A 26,097-nucleotide genomic window follows, 5' to 3' on the forward strand; every position below is an offset into this window, starting at 1 on the left:
TGATCAACGTCCTATTCTCTCTGGTTCTGGCCCTGTCCAGAGTTCTTTATGGCTAAGCCTCTGGCCCACCAGCCTTAGCACTACACAGCTTCTCAGACCTGCTTTAGGACTTATCAACAGGCCCCACCCCCAGAGAAAGGGCAGGCACTAAATCAGAAGTGGCCTGACTCCAAGCCCATCTGGTTTAAGCCACTTAATAATTAATATGCACTCTCAATGTGAAAGGTGCAATCTGAATAAAGCACAGTGCCATCTTAATCACTTTGCCAAACAAAGTTAACTCAAGCAAGTACAGTCTGCAGATAGTGCAGTTCCCCAAGCACTCTTTTAGTAAATATTTTATGCTACTGAACAAGCAATTAAGCTTTAAAAGCCTAGCAAAATAAACTTGATTATAAGGTCATTTGATAATGAAGTACAGGCAACAAAGTCACAGAATTAAACAGACACACACACACACATACACACACACACACACACACCTGTGTATATGTATGTGTGTAAGGTAGGAAGGGGGCGCTTAGAGATCCTATTGTCACTTTTTCCAAATGAAAAACTATGAGACCAGAAAGCTTATGAAAATTTAACTCTTAAGCCACACAGAAGAGGTAATAGGGTGACAAGTCCACACCCTGACTGAGGAACCTTATAAACACTAATCTAGAATCTTTCATCCAAACAACACTGTGACTGTTGCTCAGTTCCACTTATTTGGAAATGGAATTATCAAAGTAATCGTTGGCTCCTTAAAGGATTATGTCCACCAACTTGATACACGTGAAGGCTCACTAACTAAGAGAAATGCTGTTTTGGCATTTTCAAGCAACACACTTTATGTTAAAAGCAAGCAAACAGGAATTGGAGACAAAGTGGATTTCATGAAAAAGGTAAAAGGAAACAGAAACCCGGTCCAAAGCCAGAGCAACCTCTTCCTGCTTGTGAAAAATGTGATGGTAAAACACACCTTTAATTCAGAAGTGCACTTCCCCGTTTATAGACAAAAAGCAGAGTTAGGCCAGACTGCCTGCTAGTTTAAATTACTGAGAGTTTCACATTTTTGATGGCAATTCCTTGGCTATCTTCCTCCAGATGGAGCCCTCCCTCAAACTGCCCTCTTCTTTTTTACCTCATTTTTCATCTCCATTTTTAATTTCACGTTTTTACCTTCTACTTTTTACTCCCCACTTTCTTCTCTCTTTTGACTTGACTACAAAAATATGAACATAGTTTGAAGGCTTATTAATTTTGGGGTGGCTCTAGTTGTACAGCCATAGGCTTACCACCTTCTGCTTTTAGAATGAAGTATCATGCTTTTATTTTTCTATGTTTGAGTGAAAAGAAGTTTTATTTTCCCCTAATTTCCTTTTTTTTATAGTTTAAAATGTTTACTCTATATCTGAAAGAGATTTTTTCACTTGCATGCTTTCTTGGGAAAATGTGCCTTGGAGCCAAATTTTCATGGGGACCACATGTGCCTTTGATTTGATAAGTGTTGCTATCATTTCCCATTTGGGGAGGTAGCATGGGTGTTCCTGGTATCCACCTAATGCAAGCCACACTCCTGTTTAGGCCACAGTCAGATTTGAGGTTCAGGCATAAGCCAAGTAACACAGACAGAAAGATATTTGTTCAGCCCAGCATAAAATTGTTGTAGCAAATTAAATGAAACCTCAAGGAAAAAATCACATTATAATTCAAGAGTCAACAAAAATATCCCGTTCTGTGGTGAAGTGAATGGTAGGTGAGAAACCTGGGATGGGATTCTACTTAATTTTTCCCTGTCATAGCGATAGATAGATAGATAGATAGATAGATAGTTATAGAATTAGTGGTGAGGTTTTTTTATGTCTGGTCTGTGGTCCTACCAGCTATGGGTCAGCGTCTTAGCGGATGGTGGTAACAGCGAAGGAAGAGCTTTGCCTTGTCCATCCCTGAGAGCAACACGGTGAAGTCTCTGTCCTTAGACACTGTATCCTTCTGTTCTTGGATCCTTCCAAGAGAAGCCTGGACTTCTACACAAATGTCTATTGTTTTCTCATGGAATGCGACTGACAGAGTCTTAAAGATGCCTAAGATTCCTGTGAGCAGTGTTTGCAAGCCGACTGCTTTGAAACACTAGCGTATTGTCAGACCAGCACAACAAAACAGCAGGTTTGGCTAACCTTTAGCCCTGGGTAGTGACATGACTTATAATTTCACGTGTCTTAAAATGTCTAACGTGTGGCTAAGTACTCTGAGGCACTCTAAGTCTGTTTGATCTCCTCCTGTCCGCAGAAGTCGTCCTGCTTTTATGTTGCGGCACAAGTACTAAACAACACATCTAGAACATTCGAGCCTACAAGCAGCTCAAGCTGCTACACGTCTGAACTGGAGATGTACCGGGCCCATCAGATCCACCTGGCGTGGAGACCTGCACAGGGCCCTCTCCGGCTTCCTTACTCTAACAGTCAGGGTTGAGGAGCACCAGGCTGGACCTACCTGAAGAGTGCCAGTGCCCTGAGTCTATGAGGCAAGGAGGCTGAATCACAGCAGGTGTCTGACTGCTGGTCAGGAGTAGTGGGTGAGCACCACCGGCTACAAGTCACCACTCAGCATGCAGAACAATTAGCTCATGGCAGGCCCGTGAGACTCACGAGCCGTAATGGGGCTAGTGCCTTGGACGGCACTGGATTCCCTAAGAGCAGGAGGCAGACTGGGATTCCCTAGGCAAAGGAATGGAGCTGGGTATTTGCAGATAAGTGGCTCCTGTGTCAGCCTGGCAGTGCTCACGCGCTGCGGAGGATACTGCCGACAAGAATATGGAACCTATCGGAACAGGAAACTGATGGCGCCCAATTCCGCCCAGGCAGGACACACAAAGCCACTGAATGTCGCTAGAGGACACCTCTGGTGCTTTCTGTGGCCACATGGCTGTGAGAAACCACAGGATTCTTCCTTTCCATGTGGTATCTATGGACTGGTGAGTGTGGGAGGCAGTGTCTCAGGAGAGTCTGGCATAGTTTAGTGTGAGCTCCATCCGTAGAGAAAACAGAGGCTTCTGAAGGCTGGGGATGGCACAGATTCTTCCAGAACATTGTTACCCACATTTCCCCTTAATCTGGCCCATCTTCAAGCTAGCCCACTGGCCCACCACCATTTAGAACTGGAATGCAAGGAACAGCGGGAATGTGCCAAATGGGGAGCGCTGGGCTCCTCTGCAGAGCCTGACCTGCCCGGCCTCCCTGGAGCTGCGCCAGGCTGGACTCCGTACGGCCTCTGGGACTGACAGAAAGGTGGACAGAATCAGTGAGAGCTTGGAGCCTCTCAAGTGTAGCCTGCCTAGTCCAGCCATCACGGCAGACCTATGCCACAGTATTCGAGAAGGCTGGCAGTGGTCCAGGACACAAAGTTAAATTTTTTTCTTTAGTTTTCTTGGCTCACCTTCAATGATTAAGAAAAAGTTCAGACCTTTTCAAAGTGTATAGATTTTTTTCAAGTTTTTTTTTCTTAGTTGATTGCTTTTTGACTTTTGGCAAGGGCTTTAAGCCCTTTACTTTCTATGTTTCTTTGAGAAATCTCTTATGTAATTGGTATATCTATTTTTTTTATTAGGGAGCTTTGAATTGCTGTGAAGTCAACTTTAGTATTTTAATACTCACTGTTGCAGCGTTTCAAAGCCTTGCTGTTTATAGAGAAGTTCTTGCTTCATCTGGGAGAGTTCTCTCTTCAGTTTTTTAACCTTGCAAGAGAAATCAGTGTGTAGCCATTAAAATGTTTGTGAATAACTAGAAACAGCACATTATTTCAGAAGATAAGCAGTTAGCAAGCTAATAAACACTCTACCACTTCTCCATCACATAAATTCTAGGGGAAGTCTACAAGGCATATTTAAATTATCGGTGATGGGACATAATGACCACTTCTTACTGTCACTTAGCAGCACAGTGAAGGGCGGGCCACCATCCTGGTCTCTGCTGTGAGGTAAGCAGCCAGTCAGGGTCAGATGAGACATGTAACCATGTACCGCTGACTCTGTACCCTTGACTTCTTCCCTTCTTTTACAGGGCTCTGGATGGCCAGCCATGCCATGGTTTCTCTCTCTCTCTCTCTCTCTCACACACACACACACACACACACACACACACACACACACACACACATGCCCACGGACACACACCTCATGGCCTCACACTTGCTATCATACTTTGCCTGAGGCTCTGCCCAAGCCTCCCACGGTTGACTCCTCCCATTCCCACTGAGTTAGTTCACTCGTCATCTTTTCATTAGGACTTCTCAAGTCACCCTCCCTTTGCCACTGCTCTGCTTCATTTAGCCCAGAGTAGTCTTAAGAGCTGCAGTGCTCTGTCTGCCATGGGGACAGTAGGCTGCCCAGGTGCTCTGTCTGCCATGCGGACAGTAGGCTGCCCAGGTGCTCTGTCTGCCATGGGGACAGTAAGCTGCACAGGTGCTCTGTCTGCCATGGGGACAGTAGGCTGCACAGGTGCTCTGTCTGCCATGGGGACAGTAGGCTGCACAGGTGCTCTGTCTGCCATGGGGACAGTAGGCTGCACAGGTGCTCTGTCTGCCATGGGGACAGTAGGCTGCACAGGTGCTCTGTCTGCCATGGGGACAGTAGGCTGCACAGGTGCTCTGTCTGCCATGCTGTGGATATGGTGTTTTATCGTCGCGCTAGAAAGCTCACCAACAAGAGTCAGGCAGTCAGGGACAGCAAGATCTGCTACTTGATGCTGAAGGATCTTTGTGATGGCTGCAATTGTTGGACCAGTGGGACCTACGGTGCCTGCCTGCCCTGTGGAGCAGGACGTGGGTCACTGCTTCAGGGAGCAGAGGCCAGAAGAGGCAGAAATCCACGGGTCTTGGTGACAGGCTGAGTGTGGTGGGTAAGGGGGAAGAGGTAGCAAAGATTCCTTTCAAGTACCTAGTTTGGTAGCTCTGGGGGGTGTGAAATTACCTCCCCAAAGAGCAGGACTAAATGTGGGGAGACTTCATAGTCAGATGGGAAATATGGACTGGATGTTTACAAAAGTGTCTAGATAGAGAAAGAACCAGACCCGGGAATGTGCAGACGACACTTACAGGTATGAGGATGTGTGGGATCACCTAGACAGGGACGCCTCAAATACCTTCATTATTTAGAAATCCCACAGTAAAGACAAACTAAACAGCAAGAGTGGGGGGCAGAGCAGGAGGCGGTAAGGGCACCGTGCCTGTGAGAGAGCGCGCAGAAGAGTTGGCAGGGGCTGTGTAAGTCACGTCTGTAGGGGGTAAAAGCAAGCACTTTGATTAAAGTCTATACTCAGCATTGTATGCACTAGAGTTCAATCCGATGTTTCACTTTGTGCCCACTTATATATTTATCAGGGAAAATAATACAAGTAATTAGATTTCGAGGCTCAGTTTGCAACAACAAAGAGAAGAGGTTAAGACCAATGCTATGGGATGACTTGGGTGGGGCTGCCTGATGGGGACTGAGACCCATGATGGAATGGAAGCTGTACTAAGGAGCAACAGAGAATCGGTGGGGCATCATGGGAAGGACATTAGCAATGCACATGTCAGAGGAGCCTGAGTCAGCAATACTCGCGCATTCGACAGCATTTGGTACTTTTGGTTAAAAAAGACAATAATCCTCTGTTTAAAACAAATATATCAAGAAATTAATAACAACTCAAAGGGATGGGCTGCAACCCTTCTTTAGCTTTGAAAAGAGAGTTGGCAGAAGCTGTTATTGAGACCTGGCAGAAGCGCTGAACTTGGTTGGCGTCACACTAACAAAAAGTGGTACTGGGATAGAATGGCAAATCCATTTCAGTTTCCATAGCTCAGAGATGCTCACACTGTTACAGTCACCACAGTAACAACCTGGAGGTGAAAACACTAAATGTCCATCCCAATAAACAGAGGAAATACGCTCTGTGCCCACAGTGAACAGTCAGAAGACCCTGCCGTGTGCTTCATGAGTCTTGAAGACATTACATTAAACGGAAGAAGCTACTCACAGAAGAACAAACAGCGCTTGGCTCTACCTGGCAACCCTGACCTCTGGATTTCACTGTGAACTGGATGGCAATGACTCAGGACGCTAGACTGAGCTGCCTGACTCTTCTTCCCCAATTTTCTTGATCTCTCTTAATTTCCCAATCTCTCAATCTTAAAACCGAGTGGACTTTATTCCTTAATTATGAGACAATTCACTCCCATTATATCGACAAATGAGAATAGATCTGGTGTCCAGGCAGACACTCTCTCTAATTGTTCCTCTGTTTGTGGGTTTCCTCGCTAGCTATGGGAGCGCCATGGTCTGCTTTTGTGTTCCATTCCGAGCTACCCTCAAATGCCAGGCCCAGCTGGAGGCTTAGGCCAGCGCTGGTCTGCACGCCAAGCACGCACTCTGCGGGAGGCACTAGCCTCTAGTAGTCCAGGCATTATGCTGACCAGGTCCATCTTCAGCTCTCACAACTATGTATGATAGCAACATACTTCTAAAGCTTATCATGCAGGTGCGGAGTGTGGGACCCTAGCAGAGACCAAGACGGAGCCCAGAAGTTTTAAAGCTACACTTAGAATTACAGCACACCGGTCTAAGTGAGACCTGAGACCCTTTCTTCCAATTTAGCTATTCCTCGGCTCAGAACTGAAGACGTGGACAGCTCCACAAGCCCAGAGCCAGCGCTTTCTCTAACTCTTGAACTTCGTGCAGTGGTAACCATCTAATTTTACACATGAGATTCCTCAGAATCAAATCTCACACCCAGAGAGCGAAGTTAGAGGCAAGAGATATGCGACTTTTGCACATTTCCTGTGTCTCCACTGACTGAGCTACAGTAACTGACATTTTAAATTGATTTCAAAGTTATTTCTGAAAACTAGAAAGACACTGTGATCAAACGTGTATGGCTGAGACCACAGCAGCCCTTCCCACTTTGCACAGTCCTAGTGCTCGGTTTCATTTCAAAAGCAGGAGAACGAAGAGGATGATGACAAGGAGGAAAAGTAAATCCAAAACCTGTAGGCTTCTGAAAGATCAGGAGACAGGCAGGGGTCCCAGGCTCGCCCCTGAGGTGAACCCGGCAGCATTAAAGCTATAATGAGCAAAATGGTATTTTGCTAATGAGTTCCTTCCCCTCTCTCGGTCACTCCATTGTCTTGCAGGGAGCTCCTCTATAGACAATAAAGGGCAACTGTCAACCTGCTCCTCCTGGAATCTCTCCCGACTGCTGCTCCTACCCGGCTCCAAATCTGCACCGCCCATCTCATCAGCCCCAGATAGTCTTGGGATCAAGAAGACCATTTTTTTTTTAAAGTTTAAAAAAACAGAGGAAAACAGAACCTAGATGCTGCTAGAACCATTTATGGTGACTAATGAATTTTTGTCCTAAGGTACAAGATGGTTAATAAAATAATTTTAATTAAATAAAACATTTTTATAAAGCCAATGAGAAAAACAAACTATATGAACATCTATGAAATACAATGTCTGAAGATAAAAATAAAAGAAAAATGTAAAAGTTTTCTACAAACACACAAAATCAACCAGCAAGTTATCATATAACTCAATAACTCTACTCCAAGCAAACATCTGGAGAAATGAAAATGAATCTTCACACACGTGTATACATGTATGTTCACAGCCTCACAGACATGGAAACAACTACAACTCAACTACGCTCACTGATGGAAGGATACACACAGTATGTTCCTCAATACTAGAAAGGATGTTGCTTTGATATTTGCTACCACATGGAGGGACCTTTGAGACATTTCAGAAACAAAGAAGCCAACTAGAGAAGACAATGTCACAGATGACTGTCTCGGTCACTGTTCTAGAGCTGTGAAGAGACACCATGACCACAATAACTCTTCTAAAGGAAAGCATTTAAGTCAGAGGCTTGCTAATGGTTTCAGAGGCTCAGTCCATTATTATGATGGTGGGAAGCATGGCGGCACAAAGGCAGGCGTGGTGCTTGATATAGCTGAGAGTGACATTCTGATCTCTAGGCAGGAGAGAGGGGGGGGGGAAGGAGGGAGGGAGGGAGAAAGAAGAAGAAGGAGGAGAGGGAGGGAGAGAGAGAGAGAGAGAGAGAGAGAGAGAGAGAGAGAGAGAGAGAGAATGAAGAAATATCTTTGGGCTTTTGAAACTCCAAAGCCACCCAACCCCCATGACACACTTCCTCCAACAAGGCCACACTTCCTCCAACAAGGCCACACCTACTCCAACAAGGCCACACCTCCTAATCCTTCTCAAGTAGGGCCACTCCCTGGAGACCAAGCATTCAAATATATGAGCCTATGGGGGCTGCTCTTATTTAAGCCACCACATTGGCATTTCTGTGAAATAGCCACAACACACAAGTCTAGGAAGTCTAGGGAGGCAGAGAGTACCACAGTGGCTAATGTCTGGGACTTGGGTGGCTGGAAGAGAGAGATGTCTGGAATAAGGAGTCACTGATAATGGAAAGGCTTCTTTTCAGGGGCTTCAAAGGATTCTACAATTAGATTGTGTTAAGAAGGGGCTGTGCATAGACTGAAACTCACTAACCTGTCCTTTTAGTGTATTTTAAATGGATGAAATGGATAAAAACATGAAATGTTACTCAATAATGTTGTTAAATTAAAAAATACACCAACATTCTCCCATGTTTCTCTCACCTAAAGTCCCAATAGGATGTCCTCCCCTCTGTCCCACTTTCCTGGTAAGTGAAGGCTTTCATGGGACATGCCCCTTGGGCTAGTGTCTCGATATAAGTGAGTATATACCATTTGACTCTTTCTGCTTCTGGGTTAACTCACTCATTATGATCATTTCTAGTTCAATCCATTTGTCCACAAATTTCAGAAATTCCTTGTTTTTAATAGCTGACTAGTATTCCGTAGTGTAAATAAATGTACCACAGTTTCTTTATCCATTCGTCTACTGAGGGTTACTTAGGCAGGGGAGGGGAGTAGGGGGAAAGTGGGAGGGACGGAGGAATGGGAGGATACAAGGGATGGGATAACTATTGAGATGTAATATGAATGAATTAATAAAAAAAGAAAAAGGAAGAAAAAATACACCAACAAAGAAAAGTTAAAAGATGGAATATAACAATCACTAAACAAATGAATCACACTCCAATATGGAGAAAACTCAAAATCATAGTACTATTGCAAACCAACTAAAGTAGCCAAAAATAAATTCAAGTGATAAATACTTACAGACAATTCCTCATTTCAGATTAACTCCAAGATCTCCACAGTGCTGCGCAGGGCTGTGTGCTGTCTTCACCTCACTGACTAAACACACTGATGGTCCCTAAGCCAGCTCCTGGCTGCCACTGACTTCATGCTGTTCCCCGAGCACCCTGTGCTTTCTCTCACACCACAACCTCACACTCATCCGTCTCCGCCACACGAGCTTCTTCACTGCCCCTGCCAATCTATGTCACCGTCTTAATGACACACACCCTGGATACCCGGCTTCAAACCTTGTTCCTCATACTGTACTCAGTTGTCCGCACTCCTACTTGGTTAGCCCATGTGATGGGGTAGAGAATTAGCTGTAGGTGATAAAGTGCTTGCTGTGCAAGTCTGCCAACTCCTGGAACCCACACACAGGGAGCAGAGGACTGACTCCATAGGGTGTCTTCTGATCCCCACATGTACTCCCTATACACACACACACACACACACACCAACACACACACACACACACACACACACACACACACACACACACGCACACACACACACACACCATACACATATATGCACAGCACACAACAGCCATACTACACAGACACAAATGCACACACACACACACACACACACAGTTTTAAAGACATGATTGTTTCCCATTACTGTATTAATATTTTAAGTAATTCATTTTGAAATGCTAAGCTGCACATTCTTAGGAGCAAGCCCAATTTGGTTTATATATATATATGTATATGTATTGGTTTTTTTGGGGGGTTTCTTTTTTTTAAGATAGGGTTTCTCTGTTTAGCTTTGGCTGTCCTGGTCTCGCTGTGTAGACCAGGCTGGCTTCGAACTCACAGCAATCTGCCTGCCTCTGCCTCCCAAGTGCTGGGATTAAAGGTATGCACCACGATGCCTGGCAAGATATATTATTTTTAAATATTGCTGTAATTGCCTTAGGAGTTTTGCATCTAGACTTATATACCTGACATATACTTTTCTCTGAAATTTTGATGTCTGGAACAATGCAGATTTTTTGTTTTGTTTTGAGTCAGCTTTTTGCTTTGTTTTTTGTTTTTGTTTTTGTTTTTTTAAGACTGAATCTCACTATGGCCTGCAACTTGTTATATACACAAGGCTGGCCTCAAACTCACAGAGATTCACCTGCCTCTGCCTCCTAAGACCTAGGACTAAAGGCATGTACCACCTCACCTAGTTTGAGTCAATTCTGATCAATAACTTTAAAAAATCATTTTTCATTTCATCTCAGATTTTAAATGTAATAGTGTAAATTTCTTATGATGTTTGCAATTTTGGAAGCATCAGTTTTATCTCTTTCGATTTGTGCTTTTAAAAAAAGTTTGTGCTTTTCTTTTTGATTCTTTCTCACTCTTAGTCAATCCTGACAGACAGCTGTCAATTCACTAAAAGTACTCATAACAGCAAGGAGATGAAACCAACCTAGATGCCCATCACAGATGTACAGTGAGAACACAGGACATACACAGAATGGAGTTGTATTGGGCCATACTGAGAAGTGAAATGTGCAGAAAAGTGGATAGAACTGGGACTAATACACTGAGGCAAGCCATATCTGGCAGATACCACATGTTCTGTCTACTATATAGGTTCTATATAGAGCCTAGCTTTTAATGTGTGCATAAGCGGGAGGGGTATACGTCATGAAACTGGCAAGGGATGTATGAGAGGGAAAAGGCAGTGTACACTGCACATGATATAGAAGCAGACAAAAGACCACTGAGGACCAGAGGGTGCGGAGACGCAGTAAGAAGGCGTGGGAGGAAGAAGGAAGGAGAGCGCGACAGAAACAAATTATGCTTTGAAGTGCTATAATAGATTTAATGCTTTGCTAATAAGAGTGATGTTTAACTAAGATTTTAAAAAAGAGTTGGGCGTGGTGGCACACGCCTTTAATCCCAGAGGCAGAGGCAGGTGGATCACTGTGAGTTCAAGGCCAGCCTGGTCTACGCAATGAGTCTAGGATATCCAAGGGTACACAGAGACACCATGTCTCAAAAAAAAAGAAAGATAGATAGATGGATGGATGTTGGGGCTTGTGACAGAAGTACAAAAGATAATTGGATTACTCTCTCTATTCATCAAAGGGACTTTATCTTTCCTATAAAAAGGTATTTTAATCTAGGTATGGTGGCACATGCCTATAATCCTAGGATTAGGAGGCAGAAGCAGGTGGATCTCTGGGAATTCAAAGTCAGCCTGGACTACATAGTGAGACTCTGTTTCAAACGAGAAAAGAAAAAGGGTTAAAATATGCTTTTATTTATCCTTTGAGAACTTCACACAAGCATACAATGTATTTCAATGTATTGGGACTCCCTAGTTCCAATAAAGTGTTTTAATATAAAATAATTTTTATTAGTCTATTTTAAGCGTTTTCTCTCCCCCTGTTCTGCCTGGTTGTTTGTCCAGGCTTTATAAAACCATCTGAATTGATCATTTATAAATGAATTTGTCTACCTGCCAAGACTGTCAACAGTACTTAATTTTGTAAAATGCTCTAAGCATGGTAAAAGTCAGGATGCCTGAGAGAAAAGGTGGAGGGGCTAGCGACGTACACAAGTGAGAAGAACCTAAGAATCTCTCAACAACACAATGTCAACAAAGAAATTAATTTGCATATATTATTTAGCCTGCAGTACAGCACCTTTAAAAATTAGGTAAAGTCAAAATCATCAAAGGAAAAGAGAAATAAAACATCAATAAATCCATGAAATAACTGTAGCTTTTCAAGGTCTAACAGTGATTTTTTGTTTTTAAGGGAAAAAAGAGGTACAAATGTGCTATGAAATTACTCTGAAGTTACCAGCTGAGCAGGAAACTGTTTTAGTTGGGACAATCTTCTCGTGGTTTCTCTTTCAGTTTCCTCTTTTTCTTAGTTATATAATTTTTAATTTCATTCAAAACCACTAAGAAAGTTGTGCTGTACTCTTTAGCCAAACACCAACTATTAGTAAAATAAACTGATCTAAGCATTCTAAGAATAAAACATCTAGTACAAATGCTGGGTTACAAATTAGCCCTGGTCATGCCTTCATTCCAAAATAAGGTTAACATCTGGAACTCAGAAAAGTGTGTGTGTGTGTGTGTGTGTGTGTGTGTGTGTGTGTGTGTATTTATGTGATGATCTAATAGGATTCCCCAAGCTGATGATGAAACCTAAGCAGGCTAGAACTTGAAATCCTCCTGCCTCAGCCTTCCATGTGCTGGGATCATAGGCAGGTACCACCACACTCACATTAAGTTGAAATTCATAAAAAATACAAATACAAAGAACTTTCATGTATAGTCAAAAGTCAGTCCTTATTTGTGATTTATATTATATAGCATATTTTTATTTCAAGCACTGCTATGATTTTATTGCATTATTTAGAACACTGCTTAAGGTGAACTCTTTCATATTCTTTCAACTCTGTTTGCAGTCACAAATCAAACCTTAAATTTAACTGCCCAGGGGACTCCAGGATGCAGCTGTCATGAGTCTCCATCATGCTGAGCTGGGCGTTTTGGTGTCTAAGAGTCACTCATGTTTGGGTAAGTAACCCCTCCCCCATGCTGCTACTAAGCAACCTTCCTGGACCACCAGGATGGATCCCATGATGGTACTTTCTTTGGCCTGTTTGTGTCCTATCTGGGTGAGCAGGCATCTGTACATCTCCCCAGGAAAAGCAACATAGAAACTTGCTAATATTGTTACATCAAAACAACAAAGTATGAAACTAGTGCCTAAAAACTGTCAGGGTGGGCGGTGGTGGCGCTCCCCTGTAATCCTAGCACTCGGGAGGCAGAGGCACACAGATCTCTCTGAGTTTGAGGCCAGCCTAGTCTACAGAGCAAGTTCTAGGACAGCTGAGGCTACACAAAGAAATTCTGTCTTGAAAAAGCAAAAAAAAAAAAAAAAAAAAACCACACAAAACACCCATCGGTGTAATTTAAGATGCAGCTAGGTGTACATAGCAGTATGGCCAGTTCATTCCTTTATCACCACCTTCCGACATCAATTTATGAAGGAGCTTGTGTGCATAGGGATTCTGACTCTGGGAGGCCAGCCGAACAACCCCAGGGACTCTGTAGTGATAGCCATCCCCTTCCCAAGTGGTACCCAGTTGAAAACATGAAGAGTTAGTGGAGCCAGCCAAGTGCCCACAGCAGTTTCCGGCTCCAGCATGAGGCAGCGGCACGGTCAGGGGACGGAGTCTTCTCAAAAGCATTTTCAACTGTCCTCAGCAGCAGAAGGAGATAGGACATCCTCTTCTTCACAGAAGCACCTTCTCAAGGAGAGCATCTCTCTCTCACTCACCTTGCAGTCACAAGGTAACAAAACAGGTACAATATATAATGTCCCCAATGAAGACCAGGAATCCCGGCATAACATAAGCCTTGCCAAAGACTCATTAGGAAACAGATCACATGACCACATGTGGGTCTCCTGGGACTCCTGATTGACAGGTCCCTTTTAGTGGTTATTTGTACAAGGGACCTTAACATGTTTTTGTTTTTAACCATCCTTCCCAAAATCTGAATATTTCCTTCCTTAACTGCATAGATGACAGTAGTCTCCTGTGGCTATGCCTTGTGTTATAAAGATGATTACGAAAACCAGCTAACATTTCCAAGGACAGTAGTAACTTCCTGAGAAATCACAACCAAGTGGTGGTAGAGTTTGGTAAGAGTGGGTGTTAACAAAAAGGCCTTCAGTCATTTTCGTGTTCTGAAAATAAGTTATCTAGTCCAAATAAACCACAGCACCATACCGACATGGCACACAGATACAACCCCAAAGCATTTGAGCCCACTGAACAGTAGTGTTGAGAAATGTATGGAGAACTGCAGACGAATTGACAGGCTAGAGGGTCCATGACACTGCAAAGAGCACTTAAGGCCAAATAATACAGATTACAGATCGCCTCTACACCTGATCTTACAAGCTAAGTGAAGACGATCCAGACTCCCAGGATATGGAACGTGGGTTTTGTTCCTGTTCCATCCTGAGGCCTGAACTTAGGGCCTTGGCTCTACTGCCTAGGCACACCCGCAGCCCACACACGAACCCAAGTGTGAACTGCTTCCACGGTTTGCTTTCTGAGAACGAAACTATATAAATTGTAAGGAAAACAAAACCAAACCATCTATCTACAGATACCAGAGAACCACTAAGGCCAGATAGTTTATGTTGAAAGCCCATAAGGTTAGGGGAGCGCAGCCATGACTCACACATGGCACTGTTCCTCCCGAGAACCCTGCCACACGATAAGCAGAGCAGCTGGAGGCATACAGGCGACTGGGCTGCGGGTACAAAGAGTGATGGGTAGTCAGCCCACACAGCTCAGCGGAGAGGTCGGGAGGGCGGTCTGATGAGCTGATGGGGTTGGGGTGGGGGAATCCTTGGGATCATGGGCATCTTTGAGAGCTTAGCCTAAGAGACGGGGTAAGGCAGAGCCAGGCCTACCCTGAGAAAGACTGAAGACTGGATTTCTGTCATTCCTAATCCTGACCAGATTTAAACCATCTGTCCCTGACCCAAAGGCCTACAGGAAGCAAAGCTAAGTGCTCTGAAAAACCCAAGACCGCCCAGAGTTTACAGGTATCTCTGTCCTTCTGCATACACACTATGTATATGGCTGCCTAAAAGCAAGCATCTTCAAGGGTCAAGAACTGACCAAACTCCAACGGAAGTGCAGCCTAGACCCAAGGACCCCAAAGACAGGAAACCCAGGTGCCAGACTAATCAAGGCACAAAGTGTAAAGTACTATGGCTATTTTTGTCAAAAAACACATATTCATGTGCGGAATGTGGGCAAGGAACGAGAAAACAAAATAAACCCATTTTAAAAGAAATGCAAGTAGAATTCGGCTGCAATAAGTAATAATGGTAGGACTCTGCAGGTGCTCGAAGATGAAGCAATTAATATACTATACTATGGTTTCCCAGAGAGGAAGGAAAAGATTGGAAGCACGTGGTAGTGGAAATTCAAAATCTATGGGATGGAAGTAAAAATCATGTGTATTAAGTGATTTAGAGCCTCAATGCAAATATTTGGAAGTAAGAATGGTTGAAGCTCTTTAGGACTATTCACTGAAAAACAGAGGGTGGGTTTGTCTGCTGGTCTGTTTTGAGGCCCATGCTAGCCAGGCACTCGACAACTTAGCTAGCCCTACTAAAACATGTGCTCATTCTCCAAAATCCCAATTCCACTCTCATATCAAAAATGTGTACATGTAGCTGGTCGGTAGTGGTATACGCCTTTAATCGCTGCACTTGGGAGGTAGATGCACACTGACCTCTGTGAGTTCGAGGCCGGCCAGATCTACAAAGTCAGTCCCAGGACAGCGAAGGCTACATAATGTATACATACAGGCACAGTTATTAACGAGCAGGAACCGGAATAAATGGATACACATCAGTGGTAGAATCAAGAACTGCGCTTCCCAAAGGAGTAGCTACTTAGCTTTAAAAGTGGAGTGGATGAATCCTGAAATAATGCTGGGGAAAAGATGGCACGGAGCCGTGTACATTGGAAGCATCCCAGTTTACCAATGCTAGTGACGGCATCAGACGAGCAAGGCGAGCATTGCTTCTCAGGGAGAGTGAGAGAGAGAGAGAGGGCTCAGTGGAGGCATCTGTGGTTATGATGATAATTTACTTCATGACCTTGGTATTTATTAAATATGAGGTAATTTGCTCATGAACAGTCCATATGATCCCCCAATCAAGGAAAAATAAGATCGGTATTTAGCAGCTGATCAAAATAATTAGAGCAACAATCAGGAAATAATCCCTCCTGAGAAGGAATGACAGACAGACAAGGTAGTGGAAGTTGCAGGCACCTTTTTAAATACCAGGACGTCTGATGAAAGAGCAAAATGGCTTGTCAGACAAAGAGGAAAGCAAATTACCAGGATGCAGATTTTCCCTTGCATATACTAACTGCTAATAAGAAAAGCCAGCAAAGCGACAAGGGGAGTCCCAGCCTGTGGCCATAATACCTGAAAGTTCCCCATCTCATTTTATCTCTGAAGCTAAGCAGGGTCAGTCAGGCTTGGTTAGTACTTGGGTGAGAGACAAAGGTAATGCCAATTATCAAATTTCAAATAAAAGAGAAAGGGCAGAGCGGGGAAGTTTCCTTCAGAGTCAGCAGAGGCGACCACTCATGCCTCCCCAGCTTGAAGCATCTATGCACGTGTTCAAGCAAGGACATGGTAAAAGCACTCTTACCCTTAATCGCGTGGTGGAGATCTCAGCTTTTAAAATATCGGGGTCATATTTAGTGCTAGACGAAGACCCTGAGAAGACTTTTAAGAGAGAGAGAGGAAAAAAAATATTACTTATAAATTATAATAACTGAAAGATTGCAGTTTACTGAGTTTACAAGTAAAGGACCTGGCATTCTGGGCCAGGCCTGTCATCCCAGCTGGATGGGAGGCTGAAGCAGAGGTTGTGAAATCAAGTCATCCCCAGGCTAAAGGGCAAGTTCAAGGGCGCCTTAAACACCTTAGTGAGATCCTGTCTCAAAAGAAAAGGTGGGTAGCTTGAACACATAGCTCAGTGGTCCGGCCATCCCTAGGATGCATGAGGCCCTTCTTGGTCCCCGTAACACACAAATACACAGGGAGCCAAGAGCAGTGTTCTTTTGTGGGTACACTTTCTTTTTTCCTTTTAGGAGATAAGTTCTCACACTTATTTCAAACCTTTTTTTTTTAAAACAATCTCTTACTTTATAGCCCAGGCTAGCCCCAAAACTGCAGTGGCTCTGTTGCCTCAGCCTTCAAGTGCAGTGATTATTGGCATGAGGCACCGGGCCTAGCTCTTCAAGCCTTCGTCATACTAAAAGACAGAACAAAACGAAACCTCGGGATGCAAAGGAACTCGTCCTGGGTCCTCCTCCCTCAAGAACTCTATGGTGTGCAGCTCCTTCAGATGGCTGAGCCCGTCACTGCTGCTTCTTTAAGTAAAGCCAGCTCCAGATGATTGACACACGAATAGAGGAGAGGGAGGGGCCTTCCGTTCCTCCCCAGTATCAACAGCAAGCTGTGAAGAGTGCCTGCTGCTCTTCCAGAGGGCCAGATCGGTTCCGAGCACCACCCACACCGAGCAGCTTATAACTACCTACGACTCCAGCTCTACGGGGATCAGATGCCTCTGGCCTCCTTTGCTTGTTCTGACCGAGCAGTTAGCTCATAAACAAAAGGCAACCAGGCAGAAGGGTCAGGAGGTGGGGCATTTCGCTGAGCAATCTGTAAGGTACCCCTCTCCCTCTCCTGGCCTGGAGGAGTTCTTGGCTAGGGGACAAAGCGCTCAAAATGGAACCCCATGGAAGTGTGAGAGGCCTTCACCTCTCCACATCTGTCTTCAGGCCTGGGGTGGGAGCAACTCCACTGTACTCACGGCTTGTGCGAGAGCTTGACTTCTCCTTGTAGGCGTCGTTTAGGCGCACGTACTCGTCCAGGGCCAGCGCCAGCCTCTGTTCCTTCACGTGGTACAGCTCCTTCTGCGTCCTGAGAGCATCCTGGGCCACGGAGAGATAGTCCTTGAGCATCTTCTCCTGCTCGCCCCGCCACTGTTTTCTCGGATCTTCAATCTGTGTGGTTTCTGAAAAGACAGTAGGCGGGAGTTTGTGTTGGGATTTGGCTAGGTTCAATTCTTGTGTCCTCTAAAGCATCTGCCAGAAGCATCATCTATGGAGTGACTTCTCTAAAACTCGGATATGGGATTGTTTTCTTTTATTTATTGCAAATCCACCCCTTGGCCCTTCATTTACAGCCTGTGACAACAGGGTACCCTGACTACAAGCCCTTCACACGGACGTCACCCACCCCAGTACAGGACATGTTAGACTATGAAGTGACACTACCATACGTGCCCACACCCCAGCGCAGGACATGTTAGACTATGAAGTGACATTACCATACATGCCCACACCCCAGCGCAGGACATGTTAGACTATGAAGTGACATTACCATACATGCCCACACCCCAGCGCAGGACATGTTAGACTATGAAGTGACATTACCAAACATTCTAAGTAGTCAGAGCTCATCGAGCTGGAGAGGCAGCTCAATGATTAAGAGCACGAGCTGCCGTAGCGGAGGATCTGGGTTCGATTCCCAGCATCCACACGGTGGCTCACAGCCACCTGCAACTCCAGTTCCACTTGCACGCCCTCTTCTGGCCACCTCAGGCACTATACTCACATGGCAGACATGCAGGCAAAACGATAAAAATTAAAATTAAATAAACAAATCAAAATGTAAAACTGCCAATACCAAGTGCTAGTGGAAATGTAAAGCAACTACAACTCTTATTCACAGTGCCTAGAAATATCCAACGGAATCATTGTTTTATAAAACATTTAGCTTATTGTCATAGGGCCTAAAATTTGGCAACTTATTTACTCAGGAACTATAAGACTATGTATTAGCCGGGCGTGGTGGCACAGATCACTATGAGTTCGAGGCCAGCCTGGTCTACAAAGTGAGTCCAGGACAGCCAAGGCTAACACAGAGAGACCCTGTCTCAAAAACCAAAAAAAAAAAAAAAAAAAAAAAAAAAAAGACTATGTATTAGTGGAAATCACTGTATAAAAATATTTATTAATAGCTTTATTCACAATAGACAAAGGCCACTCACTGTTGTATTTAATTTTCAGTGTATCCATATAATAAATACTACTCAGCAATAAGAAAAAATATACAAACAATTAGCATGAGACTCAACCCCAAACAGCACTTAGTATCTAACATTTATATGAAGTCCTGGTGAAAGGCAAACCAACTCTAATGACAGAGGAGCGATCAATGGCTACCTGGAAAGTCCTCACCACAGCCGGGGGCAAATGTCCTTCCTCAGGGGACAGAAGCATTCCCTCTCTTGGTTATTACAAAGGTTATGTGGTATACATGCCTGTCAAAACTCATGAGCTGTGTGCTGAAAACAGAGCAACTCACTGTATGCTACATCTTAACAAAGCTGACTGAGGGGGCTCAGTGGTAGAGTGCTTGCCTAACACATGTACGTACACATACATGTACACACACACACACACACACACACACACACACACACGGGTGAATGGCTACTACATTAAGGACACACGCGGCCAGAAAAGTGGCTCAGTGGTTTCAAACACTTGTTGCACTTGCAGAGGACCTGGGTTCGAGTCCCAGCACCCACATTGCTTGTTCACCACCATCTGTAACGCCAGTTCTGGGGAATGTGACACCCTCTTTTGGTCTGGGCACCAGGCTCACACATGGTGCACATACACAGACACGCAAATAGGCAAACACTCATACACACAAAATAAAAATCAGTTTTAAAACTTTAAGAGAGAACTGAGGAGGTCTTTATTGGTCCACGGGACTGAGTCTTCAGGGGCCAACGTGTCCTGGGAATGTGTGACTTGACCTCCAGGTATAAGGTTAAACTGAAGCAGTCCAGACAGGCTCGTGGGGCTAAGGGAGGCCCGGGGGAGCCACAAGATGGTTTCGTTCAGCAGGGCATGCAACATTGCCTTAGACTCACAGCTACTGCTTCATATGCACTGGCTAATAAAAGCTGGCTCTTCTCTAAAGCACAGTTTTTGAATACTCATTTTAAAAATATAAATATTTCACGGCACAGAAGATGCACATCTTCTGTAATTGTCTCAACAGGGCACGTCCTGAATGTGCAGACCCGCTGGACAAGAGTCTTCAAGGACAAACCAACACGGAGCAGCCACCGGGAGCCGTGGAAGGCCACCTAGTAAGAGCCTGAAGTGTTCAGTTGTATGCCCATCTATTCATATATAATCACATAATAAATAGGAATTTATGGCCCTGAGCTTTTGGGGGGCTGCAGAGGGAACCGCGCTGTGTTTCTTCCTTTGTCTACCGCTATCCCTACCACTACAAGGGAGCCAGCTGCCATGGTGTGAGGTGCCCAGTGGCAAAGCTCATTTTAAAAGCCGTGAGGAGGCCTCTGGCCAGCAGCAGACAACACTACTACCAAAAACCACAGTCTGAATTTAGAACAGTCTTCTCCAGCAGAGTCCAGGCAAGACTACAGCCTGGCACCCTGGTTACAGGTTTGTGAAAACTGTAGCCAGGACAGCTAAGCCGTCTCTCATTTATGACCCACGGGAATTGTAAGATAACAAATATCAGTAACTTGTCACGGTGAGATATGTAACTATTAAACCAATCAAGCAAAGTGATACAAAGATTTGGGTGTTTTTAATTAGAACAGTAAGAGGCCACTCTGCAGGCTTGGCTTGTCATGTTTGTCTCCGTGTTTGAGAACTGATATACTTAAATAAATATTTATCGACAGGAAAGGTCATGAAACATTGCTGGAATGCTGACACTCAAATGAATGAATTAAAACAACACTAAAGATGACAGCAAACTATTAGAATTTTGAGTGATAATAATGTATTTTGGATGGGTCTGTAAAAAAAAAAAACAGTCTCGTATACTGGTTTGAATTTGTTATAAGAGAGTCAGGAAACATTTATATTTCTGAAATATTGCACAATTCAAATGTGAACTACAGAAGAGGACTCCCAGAGGCATCTTCGAAAGTTTCATAAAGCGAGACTAGGCTTCATCTCCATCTGTTATATTTACAGAATAGATTTGAAAAGAATATTTATTAAAATGTAGATATACAAGGAGAGTGTGTTGAGTGTGTTTTACAAATGTGGGTTGTTTTGTTTTGTTTTTTTATTAAGACCTCCTGGCCTTCAGAGACCTCTATATCATAATGCAATATAATTTGCATGCTGTCTGCTATATTAAACAAGTAATATACTACATGCTTTAAACCACTGCACGTCTCAAGAGAATTCACGTCCCATCAGTTTCACAGACAGGGGACTTTACAGATAGGAAACACAAGCTTACCATGGAAGACAACAATACGCTTCAGAGAATAGTGTTTCTGTCTATAACGCAGATTTCTATTCTTCCTGCTGTGCTCAAAAGAATGAATGAAATAAATATGAACAACTTTCCTTATCTTCGCTTTTATAAAATATCTGCAAATTTTACTTGTTGCTCATTTCTTCCACATACAGATAATTAAGTACCTACTAAATGCATTAAATAAGATTGTCGGAGGAAATCATTATGCACAAAGCAAAGCAAAAAAAGTCTCACGCATTTATACTAGAAGGAGATAACTGTCTTTGGAGAAGGATGGTTAAGTATACAACAATTTAGAGAGAGCAGGGTTTCTTCTCATTGAAAAAGTATGATGCCAGGAAGTGCAACAGGAATTACGCAGGTGAGCGACCTGGCCCCCTTGCCCTTCTCGGTGCACGACGCACATGGCCCAGACATTAAGTTCTCTGAAGCCTCTGACTCGAGCTATGGCCCTCCCCGCTCCCCATCCCCTAAACTCCATCACAGGCTGTCTTTCCTCTGCTAACTCAGCCAACCTTTGAGGGCCAGCCAGCACTTTCTGCAGACAGCACAGGCACGCTTCCGAAGAGAAGGACGTCTATCTGGCCCCGCACTATCAGCGCACCGGCAAACGCTCTTGTGTGAAACGGGAACTCACTTTGTAAGCCTGTGGTGTGCCACGGAAGAGGGCACACAAGTGCGTGAAAAGACCTGAAACGCTATTTCGGAAGATCATCTGACAGAAATGTGCGCCTCCACTGCCCAAAGGGTTGCTGTGACAGCGCGGAAGCCTTCGGCCATGAAAATTAAATAGTACGTGAGAGAAAGCAACTTACAAAACACTATAATCATACTTGGAAGCGTAGCACTAATTTAAAACACCTAGTGGGAGTATGCCTGTGCCTAAACAGGAAAAGGACTGAAAATATGTACATCGATGAGTCAGGAAATTAGTTAGCACTAGGTCTTGTGAACATGAGATTTTCTTTTATGCCCATTTCCTCTATCTAGCACTACGACTTTTATAAACTATATGAGGCTGCGATGGCTGAGTTGGGAAAAAGGAAGAAGGTGGAAAAGAGAGGCAGCACCACGAACAAACGATGAGATGATTCTGAATTCTGTTCCCAGTCGTTGGGAACTTGGTCCTCGGTTGTTGCTGATGCCTGGGGAGGCTTGAGAAGTTTGGCCTGGCTGGAGGAAGCCCGGCACACGTCAGGCTCCGAGCTTTTAAAGCCACACACCATCCCCAGTTAGCTCCCTCTTCTGTTGCAGCTTGAGACGTGACACCTCGGTGCTCAGCGTCTGCTCCAGCCAGTCACATGTCTGCGCCCGCTGCCATTGGGGACCCTAGCCCTTCACACTGTATGTCCCACACGAGCTCTCCTGCAAGCTGCCCTGACGGTGGTGTTTTATCACAGTGAAGGGAAAGTACCTAACCCACGGCTGCACTGGCAGAAGCGGAGGCTCACAGCTTCCCTGCCTGGCTCTAGGCCTGAAGCACCAATATCTCTGCATTTAGAAGTCATTTCAAGGCCCAACAGCAGCGACCAGTAGCAGGCTACGCCTCCCGGATGGGCCTTCTGTGGTAGGTCCCACAGTGGCTGGTGTTACATCTTTGGTGTTTGATCCTTCAGTCTTTACAGTTCTCTAGAACTTTCCCACTGACCAGCGCTACTCACAGTTTTCTGTCTTCAGTGAGTCTGTCAGTTTTACCATTCATGTTTTCCAAGCCGGCTGCCCTCACGCCACCATTGCCGCAGCCGTCACTGCCATAGCTGCCTCTGAGGCTTCCACTTCTGTGCCAGGACAGTCACCTTACTAATGAGCAAAAGCAATCAAAGCAGACCACTGAGGTTATGAAGGTAACCGACATTCTCAGGTTGCGTGGAAGGCCTCCACTGCAGGTACCCTGCCTGGTACTGTAAACCTGGCCAAGAACCCAGGCCTGCGGAGCCCGTGGGCACCAGCTGGAGCCTACTGCTGCTACTCCTCTGCAGAACGGACACGGACACGGTATCCAGCTGCGCTCTAAGCCCCTGTCTCTACCCCCATAGATTCGTGCAACTCTCAGACCTCCGCAGGAAATTGCATCGTACAGTGTACCAAAGTCAATGCGAAACTCACTCATGCGGATCACAGTGCAGGAGACAGATGTCTGCGGAGTGTTCAGCCGTAAGTGGGGCATAGCTATCACTCCCCTCCTCAAGGCCCAGGGACCATCAGGGAAAAAAGAGAAAAGAGGAGGAGGAGGAGGAGGAGGAGGAGGAGGAGGAGGAGGAGGAGGAGGAGGAGAAAAAGGACCCACGCCCTTGAATATTAGTCAGAGAGAACCTGAGTGAAACAGCTTCTTCCGGACGTGACAGGACAGCAGCATTTATGAGGTGACAGGACAGGCAGCTGTGGTTGTCTGAACAAGACCTGTATGAGATCATGCCAGTCAACAGGCCAGCCTGAAGGCAGAGGGCTCATGAGTCCCCATCCCTAACCAAGGAGTTACTGGCAAGTGGATCCCTGCTAGGGGAGGGAGTCAGGTTTCTTTGAGGGTGTGGCCACTGGTGGGTGGGCCATGCTCCAATGGATGGTCCCATACCTTTGAATCAGTCACAAGTCAGCATAAATCAGACTTGATATTTTTTTAAAAAGGCATAAAGCTGGGAAGAATTAGGATGGGTGTGTGTGTGAATGTAATTAAAATATATCGTGAGTGCTCAAAGTTCTCAAAGAACTAATAAAATTACAGTAACTTTTTAAAAGTCCATTCAGGAGAATTCTTCCAAGGAGCCCAATATTGCAACACCCCAGGGTGGCATAAGAGGAGGGTGCTTTGTCTTAGTGAGAGTTCCTATCGCTGTGACAAAACACCAAGACCAAAAGCCAGTTCAGGAGGAACGGGTTTCTTTATTTCTTCTTAAAACTCTCAGGTCCTGTTTCATCACTAAGGGAAGTAGGGACAGAATTCAAGGCAGGAACCTGGAGGCAGGGACCAAAGCAGACGCCACGGACAACTGACTTACTTGCTCTTCATGGCTTACCCAGCCTGCTTTCTTGTACAACCCAGGACTACTTGCCACCTACCCAGGAGTGACATCACTCACAGTGAACTGGGCCCTTTCTCATAATGGTTAATAAAGAAAAGGCTTCACAGACTCCCCTCAGGAAATCTGATAGAGACATTCCTTTCTTTTTGAAAAATTTACTCACTTTACATCCCAATCGTAGTCCCCTCCCTCCTACCCCTTGCTCCCCTCCCCCAGTCTTTGGAGATGGGGAGCCCTTCTCCCCTACCAACTGACCCCAGCCTATCAAGTCCCATCAGGACTGCCTGCATCCTCTGTGGCACGGTAAGGTACCCCCCTCCTCAGGGGGAAGTGATCAAAGTACAGGCGACAGAATCCATGGCAGAGACAGGCCCTGCTCCCCTTACTAGGGCACCAATATGGAGACTGAGCTGTCTACATCTGAGTGAGGGGCCTAGGTCCTCTCCATGCATGGTCCTTTTTTGGTGTATCAGGAGAGACACTTCTTAACTGACGTTCCACTTCCCAGATAACTCTGGCTTGGGTCAAGCTGACAAAAGACCAGCCAGCACACACCCCTAAGCTTGCTAGAAAAGTGAGCTGAACAGCCTCCTAGAGCCACAGTGCGGGTGGAACAAAAAAGTTTACACTAGAAATGGCATCTTCATGCAATCAAAGGGCTGTGTTTGCACCAACAAGCACAGTCTTTTAGGTTAACGATGTACAATATTTACACCAATATCACCAATATTTCTTTGCCAGACCACCCTGGGAATTGCTCTTTGCCTGACATGGGTAAAAATACCTGATGGAGTTCATTGAGGCTTGTGAGAGAAAGAAAGGAAAAAAACCTATCTCATGCTGTTTCAAGCGGTTATGGCTGGAATAACAGTTTCTGGAGCCAAAATTGTGCTGCTGCAGCAAGCAGCTATAGTACAGCACAACTTCCTCCGGGCAGTCTTGAAGTTCAAAGTATCCAGGCTGCCAGAAAGTCAGCCTCGCCCGCTGTTTGGCTAGTGGTCCTCCACTAAATGCTGTTAGCCCATCGGGGAAGGGTCTAACTATGTCAGTGAAAGTCTACTTATCTCAGGTGGCCAACAGCTTAAAGGAGACTTAACCACTAAAGGGTGCCTACAGCGAAGGTCTAGCATTAGAGCTAGTGCTTTAACGACTAACACGGCTCTAGCGGTGGTTAACACTTCCTCACAGTGTTCCAGAAGAGGCGGGTCCCAATACATCCATCCCATTTCTATTAGCTTTTACTTGATTATGTTGAGTACCCAAGAAATCCAGCTATCTCCACATTTTTCTTCCATCTAAACAACAGTTTCTCTACCAAGGGGTCTTAGAGGATGCAGACAGCAAAGCAACAATATGGCTTGAGATTAATGCCCTCCATTGAGAGATGACATCGCTATATATAAAACATAGAGACATCAAAACTCTTCTTCAAATCCCAGCAAAACACACGTTACCCGGGAAGCTGTTTCAGGGTAACATGGAGTAAGCACACACCATCCATCATTCCTAGAGATTACAACTAAAACCAGAGCGCAGAACCCAGAAAGCAATCAAAGGCAGACTAAACAGCAAGAGGAGGGACTGGGAAGAAACCAAAACGCTGTGGCAGGAACGCCTGCTTTTGCTGTTTTATGCTTGTAATGGCTCCTGTTATTTCCTGGCTCTCACGAGATTACAAATGGACTCGAGAGGGAAATAAAACTCCAAAACAAAAATCCACTTCTTGTCAAAAGAGTGTGGGGAAGGGCCTGGTGTTGCCAGACATGTTCTTGAGTCTCCTGAGGGCCATCTCAGATAAACAGCAAAAAGCCTCAAGCAATCGCAACCCACCTGCTCTTTTCTGAGTTCTCTTGCTGTGATAAAACATCGACTAAACCAGTGATTCTCAACCTTCCTAATGCCACGCCCCTTAATATAGTTCCTCATGCTGTGGTGACCCTCAACCAGAAAATTATTTTTA

General features: G+C 44.9%; 1 protein-coding gene across 1 annotated transcript in view; it reads right to left on the reverse strand.

Moving 5' to 3' along the window:
* The window catches only part of WWC2 (WW and C2 domain containing 2), a 176,072-nt gene that overhangs the window by 59,704 nt on the left and 90,271 nt on the right, over window positions 1–26,097 (reverse strand). Inside the window, exons 3-5 of the mRNA XM_084760139.1 lie at window positions 17,600–17,803; window positions 16,430–16,506; window positions 3,639–3,718 (exon numbers count right to left, since the gene is read on the reverse strand). Of these exons, the coding sequence (XP_084616265.1) occupies window positions 3,639–3,718; window positions 16,430–16,506; window positions 17,600–17,803 (361 nt within the window). The remainder of the gene's footprint in view (window positions 1–3,638; window positions 3,719–16,429; window positions 16,507–17,599; window positions 17,804–26,097) is intronic.

Source organism: Acomys minous (assembly GCF_964271855.1).
Source record: "Acomys minous genome assembly, chromosome: 15".
Classification (NCBI taxonomy): domain Eukaryota; kingdom Metazoa; phylum Chordata; class Mammalia; order Rodentia; family Muridae; genus Acomys; species Acomys minous.